This window comes from Phascolarctos cinereus, unplaced genomic scaffold, assembly GCF_003287225.1.
Source record: "Phascolarctos cinereus isolate Bilbo 61053 unplaced genomic scaffold, phaCin_HiC Scaffold_2;HRSCAF=192, whole genome shotgun sequence".
Lineage (NCBI taxonomy): Eukaryota > Metazoa > Chordata > Mammalia > Diprotodontia > Phascolarctidae > Phascolarctos > Phascolarctos cinereus.
The window spans coordinates 328,944,881-328,952,201 of NW_027555625.1; the positions used below are offsets into that span (position 1 = coordinate 328,944,881).

At 44.1% G+C, this 7,321-nt stretch overlaps 1 protein-coding gene across 2 annotated transcripts; it reads right to left on the reverse strand.

Annotated features, from left to right (window-relative positions):
• Positions 1 to 1,559: 1,559 nt before the first annotated feature.
• On the reverse strand, positions 1,560 to 6,865 carry CBY3 (chibby family member 3). Of its 2 annotated transcripts, none has more exons than XM_020998824.2 (2): positions 3,644 to 3,704; positions 1,560 to 2,618 (listed from the first exon to the last, which is right to left on the reverse strand). In XM_020998824.2, exons 1-2 carry the CDS (start codon positions 3,657 to 3,659, stop codon positions 1,912 to 1,914), a joined length of 723 nt encoding a protein of 240 aa, XP_020854483.1. In that variant the 5' UTR covers positions 3,660 to 3,704; the 3' UTR covers positions 1,560 to 1,911. The 2 variants fall into 2 exon arrangements, 1 of the variants encoding a protein (XP_020854483.1); XR_002326886.2 differs by lacking the exon at positions 3,644 to 3,704 and adding an exon at positions 6,246 to 6,865 and having other exon boundaries at positions 2,542 to 2,618.
• Between the last annotated feature and the right edge of the window lie 456 nt (positions 6,866 to 7,321).

Genomic DNA, 7,321 nt, shown 5'->3' on the forward strand with positions numbered 1-7,321 from the left:
AGAATATCAAAGAGAATGACCCGCAGTTTCAAAGACTGCAGAGAGATCAAGGAGGAGGAAGACTGAGAAAGGTGATTTTAGATTTGGTGATGGAGAGATCATTGGCAACTTTGGAGAGAGTGGTTTCCACTGAATGATGAGGCTGGAAAGCAGACTATAGAGAGCTTTAAAAAAATGAGAGGAAATAATGGAGGCACCTATTGTAGTTGACCCTCTCAAGGAGTTTAGCCAAAGAAGAGAGAAGGGATGTGGGACAATAACTAATAAGGTTGAATGGACCAAGTGAGAATTTTTTGAGAATGGAAGAGACATGGGCATTTTTGTAGGCAGTAAGGAAGTGGCCAGTAGACAGGTAGAGATTAAAGATAAGTGGCTCCCCATGGCTTTTCCTCCACCAACCCTCTCTGCTGAGGGCTGATAACTTTGCCTTCTATTTCACTGAGAAAATTGAGGCTACTCACTGAGAGCTCCCTCTTTTCCTCTCTTCCTTATTTCACATCACTCAAAAGCCAGGATTAGAGGGGCAGGTAGGTAGTGCAGTGGATAGAGCACCAGCCCTGAAGTCAGGAGGACCTGAGTTCAAATCTGGACTTAGATCAAACACTTGATATTTACTAGCTCTGTGACCCTGGGCAAGTCACTTAACCTCAATTGCCTTAAAAAGAAAAAAGCCAGGATTAATACCACTCAGATGGAACTGTGCTCTGGTAACAAGCATGGCCTTCATCTATCTGAGAAATGTGAGATGGGAAAGAAAAATATCTTTCTGGCTTTTTTATTTTAGTCCATGAGTCTGAGACAGGGAGAAAACACTCCTTTCTTCCTATTTCTTTTCCATGAGTGAAGAGATCTAGGGGGGCAAAAAGGAGGAGAGCTAAGAGATGTTTGGAAATGACTATTTCCACACGGGGGTATGTTTGGTTTAGTGTCCTTTTCATCCTATTCCATGTACTATAAGCCCCTGATCACAGCTTGCTAAATCTCTAAATCTGTCCATGCAATAGAAAGTGAACTGAGACCCCAAAACCCAGACAAGATTGGGGCTCTGAACCCAGTACAGAAAACAGATTTCATATTCACCCAGTGCTAGTTCTGGTTCTGGGCAGCTACGTGGTAGAGCAGATGGAGAGCCAGGCCTGGAGTCACTAGAATCGGAGTTCAAATCTAGCCTTGGACACTTACTAGCTACATGATCCTGGGCAAGTCACTTAACCCTGTTTGCCTCAGCTTCCTTATCTTCAAAATGACCTGGAGAAGGAAATGGTAAACCACTCCAGTATCTTTGCAAAGGAAACCTCAAACGGAGTCATGAAGAGTTGGACATAACTGAAAAATGACAGAACAACAAAAGATTTACAAAACAGGAGAAGTTTCTGGGACAGCCCCAGCAGAGAACTGTCTATCTCAGCTTTACCACCCTTCCTCCTTATAATCTATTTCTATCTTCCTCTCTCCTTCCCCAAACCACTGCGGGAACAATAGCGAAGAAGGAGAACTATAGCTCTAAAATAATTTCTCTACATTGGTAAGCAGTTGCCAAGAAGGTAGCCTGTTAAGACACTGTCATAAACACCTAGGGGATGGAGGGCATACAAGAGAAAAGAAAAGTATAATGGGGGAGTGGAAGGAAACCAGAGACAAACTTCCCCTGCTTTGGTTTTGCCTGAGCCCTAGTGCATTTGGGAAGAAGATTAGGTGAACTCATAGATCCAATGCCTACAGACAGGCTGGATAATGAGAATAATGAAGGTGGGCAAGAAGGCAGGTTAGGAAGGAATGTCCAGGAAGGAATTCAGGGGCAGAACCAGGGCCAGGGAGGAAAGGAGAGGTGGGTAGTGGCTAGAGTGGCCCTCTGGGACATTCCATTTATTCAGGTGTCTGAGAGTGGGGAATAGAGAGTACCCCTCCCCATCACCTGGGGAAAAGGGCCATGGGGTCTATCAACTGCACTCCATTCCTCTTTGTCATCTTCTTCTGCCAGACATATGCAGTAGCCAAAGGGCTTGTATCCACATCTAGCTTCTTTTCCAGCAGTTGCAGCCGGGCTGTGGTGTCTGTCAGCATATCCATGAGCAGCTCTTGTTGGAGCTTCAAATAGTTGTTTTCTTCCAGCAATGTCTTGTTCTTGCCCTGGTGGACAGGATGCTTCCAGTAGGCAGTGAGGTTCAAGGGTTGCAAGTTACTTGTGTACCCTCCTTCCATCACCCACTTTCCAGACCGGAAGACAAAGGCCTGGTCACTGAGCTGAGCGCGAGGAGGACCATAATTGAGACCTAGCTCAGCCTGGCGAGTGTGGTGGTCCAACAGGTAGAAGGTGGACATGGAGGAGAAATGGCGCAGTGGGGGTCGCCTGGGTGTGAAACGGCGGGAGAAGTGGTCAACCCAAAACTGCCGTAGCTGATCCATCAGGTTAGAGAATGAGTTCATGCTAGGAGTTTGGGGAGAGGAATCCAGGCTGCCAGGGACTGATGGATCGATTGAGGGGAGGAGGGAGGAAATATGGAAGTCCCCACACACTGGCCTTAGCTGCTCAGTGGGTGGCTGTCTGGAGGGGAGCCCCAGGATGGAGTTCACTTTAATGGCCAAGCAGCTGAGTTCTGGATAAGTACCAAAGGTTTCTGTGGGGAGATAGGATCAGGATGAGTAATTTCTCCTGTCCTGCTATTCTTAGAGACTAGAAGCTTTCTTTGGACACTAATAGTAGCCCCTATTCCATTGCCTGCCCACCACAGCCTTTCTCTTCTACCCCCTTTACCTTTTTCTTCCTTTCCTATATCTTCCTTATGGATAGGGACCTAGACTAGGAATCAGGTAAACCTGGGTTCAAATCCCACTGCAGATACTATCTGCATGACCTTAGGAAGGTCACCTAACCCTTTGTATCTCAGTTTCGTCATCTATAAGATGAGAAGACAGGACTCAATTTTCTTCTAAGGTCCCTTCCAGCTCTAAACCTGTATGATCCTATGATCCCCAACTACCTTAAGTCTAGGACCTAGAGCACAGTTTAGCCCTGTGGGTAGCCCTTAGGGCTAAGAAGGCTTTGGAATTCTTCCTGACTGTTCAAACAAGGCTGAACTGGCCCCCTTAGTCCCATCCCTATCCCTTTGGCTCTTTCTACCGGCAGTACCATCGTCAGCCTCATGACCATTCCTATATACTCTCACTAGTTTCTGCACAGGTAGGCTATATAACATGATGCTGGGATTTACAATATGTAAAGAATATCTTTCCTGCCCTCAGGAAGTTTATACTTTCAGGCTGTCTGAAACTCAGGACTCATGCAGATTCAGTTTGGGGAACAGACCACTCCACGGAAAACCTATTGATGCTGCCAGGTCACCACAGAGACATGGATTTTTTAAAATCCCTATTCTCACTAAGATATGATTGGGAAGAGCTAGGCTGGGACTGAACTCTCAGTAAATGATGCTGGTTTCACTTGATTACTACCACTTCTAGCCACATTCATTTAAGGGAACCCTTCTTGGTCTCAAGTCCACAGAGACATGTGACATCTTTATCCATGCAGGACAGGACCAAGGACACTTTGGGATCTGGACCACCTCCCCAGAAGGGAATGCTGACTTCTGATCCCCCCCCATTCTCTCAGTCCCCCTTATAGCTCATCTGTAGTGCTTACCTTCAGCTTCTTTCATGGGCCCCGCACCCTCAGCTCCTAGTCAGCTCAGCTCCTGACTATCTCATACGACTCACAATGACTGACCACTTAGCTAGCTTTGTGGAGTCCACTACAGCTGCAGGGTAGCTGAGGGTCAGTCACACTGGGAAGTCCAAATCCCTCTGCTTCCTTACATCCCAAGTGGTAGTAACATCAGAGCTCTTTACTCCTTCTAACTATACCCCTAGGCTAATCTTTCCAAAGCACACATCCTTCCTGTGACCCTCTGCTCAAGGTCCTCAAGATATATTGAAAAACGGGAGGATAGGGATGGGGAAGGGGACCATAAGACAAGATGTAGTCTTGAAGGGGAGTTGGAAAGGGAAAACTAATACACATGAAATAAAAAAACTTCCTACAACTTTTACAACTTTACAACCTTTACAACAACTACTTTAACCTACACATTCTCTCATTTACCTACAGCACTCATAGTGTCTGCCAGTCCATGTCTAATGATGTTACTATTGGAATCATAGAGTTGGAACTGGAAACTTGGAACCTTAGAAATGATTTGGTTCAATATCACCACCCCATTTTGTAGAAGCTCAGAGATGGAAGAGACCTGTCTAAGATCACACACCAAGCTAGTGACAGAATTTGGACCAGAACCCAGGTATCTTGATTCCTGGTGTCCTGGTCTCTCTAATCTACTATGTTGCCCATTTCCCAGAGCATTTGTAGGTGAGCAGCAAATATTTGACTAAGAATTTAAACCTATAACCTGAAGTCTAAAGTAAGGGTGGGCTCCCAGAGCCTGACTATGAGGGAGGCCCTCCATCCAGGGGTACCCTGGTGCTAGCTCTAACCAGCTTGTGAGAGCCCATTATTAAATTTTCAATATGAGCATTTCCAGCTTAAAAATTGGTAATGGATACAAATCAGATCTTGATTTATTATTTTGTTGATTGTCTAGCCTTAAGGAGGTGTTAATAATAATAATACCCTTATAAATATGTACATAAATTTTCCCCCCAGAGCATCTGTTTCTTAAGCATTTCCCAGCACACCCCTGCCCTCATCCCAATATCAGTCCATCCTTGGACAGAGTGCCAGAGAAAATGGCATATTTTCACCATTTTCTAAAAGCAAGGTAGCCAAGGGGTTTTTGAGGGTCTGGGAAATGACCAAGAGAGGACAGAGAAACAGGAAGCTACTTTTCTTTTTAAGTGATAAGACTCCAATCACCTCTCATCAGGACAGACCAGGGACACTGAAGATGGGAAAGGGAATCTGGTACAGTTTAGCTACCTTTGGCAATATTGTAATATTCCTGACTATTCAGACATTGTATGTGTCCCTCCCCAACACAGCCTCAACAGAATAGCTGGAAAACAGGGCAGCAATAATAAACAAGTCATGTGGCTAGACTGAAGCCAAGACAGCTTGCAACTTTTGTTAAAACATGGTTGGACTTCCTTTGATTCAACCCTGACTTGCCCCTTAAAAAGAGGTAGCACACCCAGAGTGATGTATCATCCCTTGTGGAGGAGAAAATAAGTCCTGCACTGGATCTCTGAGAATCTGGGTTCAGATCTCAAACCTGTTATTTATTAGCTGTGTAACCCTAACCTCTCTGGACATTTTCTTGATCTGTAAAATGAAGAGTTTGGGACAGGGTCAGGGGTTCTTCACCCTTTTTCTATCATGTACCCCTCCAGCAGTCTGATGAAACTTATAAACCCCTTCTAAAATAATGTTTTTAAATGTATAAAATAAAATACAGAGTATAGCAACTCTATGGAAATACAGTTATCAAAATATTTTTTAAAACCAAGTTCAGGGGCAGCTAGGTGGCATAATGGATTACAGCACCGGCCCTGGAGTCAGGAGGACCTGAGTTGAATCCGGCCTCAGACACTTGACACTTACTAGCTGGGTGACCCTGGGCAAGTCACTTAACCCCATTGCCTAGCACAAAAAAAAAAAGTTCAAGGACACTTCATGTTCAGAATCCCTGAACTTAATCTAATGGATGATTTCTAAAATCTTTTTTTTTTAAATCTAGAGCCTATGAATGCAAAAGGTACAAGTTTGGCCTGCAGCCTTCAAGAGTTGCTAAAGAGCAAGTTAGAGCAGCTTTGTAGTAAAAGGGAAAATGAATCATTAATTACACATAATGACCTAACTTCACCTGGGTGTACAGCATTTCCACTTAGCTCTTTGCTTTCTCTCTGGTGGCCACATGAGACAGCACTCTCAGGGACACCCCTGTCCCACAAATAGAAATGAGCACAAACACAGCTCTCCTCTTTCTCTGGTTTGGAGCTGGGAGACCTGTATAGTCTTATGGTAGTATTGGGCAATTAGGTGGTGCAGTGGGTAGAATGCCAGGGCTTATCTTCCTGAGTTCAAATCTGGCCTCAGACACTTGCTTGCTGTGTGACCTTAGGCAAGTTATTTAACCCTGTTTGCTTGAGTTCCTCCTCTGTAAAATGAGTGGGAGAAGGAAACAGTAAATCTCTCCAGTATCTTTGCCAAGAAAACCTCAAATGGGGTCAAAGAGAGTCAGACACGACCAGACAACAACAAAATGGTATTATTACTTGTAGGGAATGCTTACCTGTGTATGTCGTTAGGGGTTACTCTTGAGAATTATATCCTTAACTTGTAGAAGTCACTTTAGATAGAGTGGCACATTTGCTTAAAGCTAGAGATTTTCCTGCAAGTTCATATGTTTGAAAATCCTCATTAAATACCTGTTTACTCAGGTAGCCCAGAAGAATACTACCACGAACTTGCTTTAATAGATCTTGAGTTGATCATTGGAAAGGATTAGTTAAGTTGTATCCCCAAATCCCTTCCTTTGCAGTCAGCAAGGGAGTTGAGAATGGTAGAAGCCATTTCCAATATAGAAATAAAATCACAAAACCACTATGAAGTTTTCTCCTCCATGTACTGTGCTCCTCAAATGAAGAGACCTATTCTCAAAGCTTTGACCTTCATTTTCTGTTCTTTCTCTCCTCCACTTGCTTCCTTATTGATCTGTTAACACAGGGATCTGACCGATATCTTTACAGGGTTAGCCCTGAAGACAGCCATTTGCCCTGAGTTTTTTGGGACTATACAGGCTGCTACCATGACAACCAGGAATGGGTGTGAATCACAGAGGAAACTCATCAACAAGGCATAGCCTATCAGATCCCTGAGACAAGAGTCTCAGGGCGACCCCAGAGATCCCACTGGTTTCAGCCTTCCCATTATGTTTTCTGCTCCTTATTCACCAAGTCAGGTCATTTATGGGGCTGGTGGAGCTAGTGGGATTTATGATCACTTGATGAGAGGATATGGTCACTTCAGTTGACTGCACTTCAGTGCAGTCAGGAGTCAGTCATATCAGTAGGGTATTTAAGGTTGGTGATATCAGTGGATTGCTAATATTTAAGGCACTAAAAAGTAATTTTACTCATTTGATCTGTACCCTTTCTACCTTAAGCTATACTGGGGCAATACCCATTCTGAGTCATTCTGGTTCTAGATCTCAAGGAACAGGAACACAGCCTTCAATATCAATGATATACAAAACCAGAGACAAAAAGGACAGGTGTGCTGATCAGGCCAATTCTGGCCACTTGGAAAGGAAGCAACACAGTTGTTAATTACAGGGTAATTTCTAATTTCTATCACTACAAGAAAATG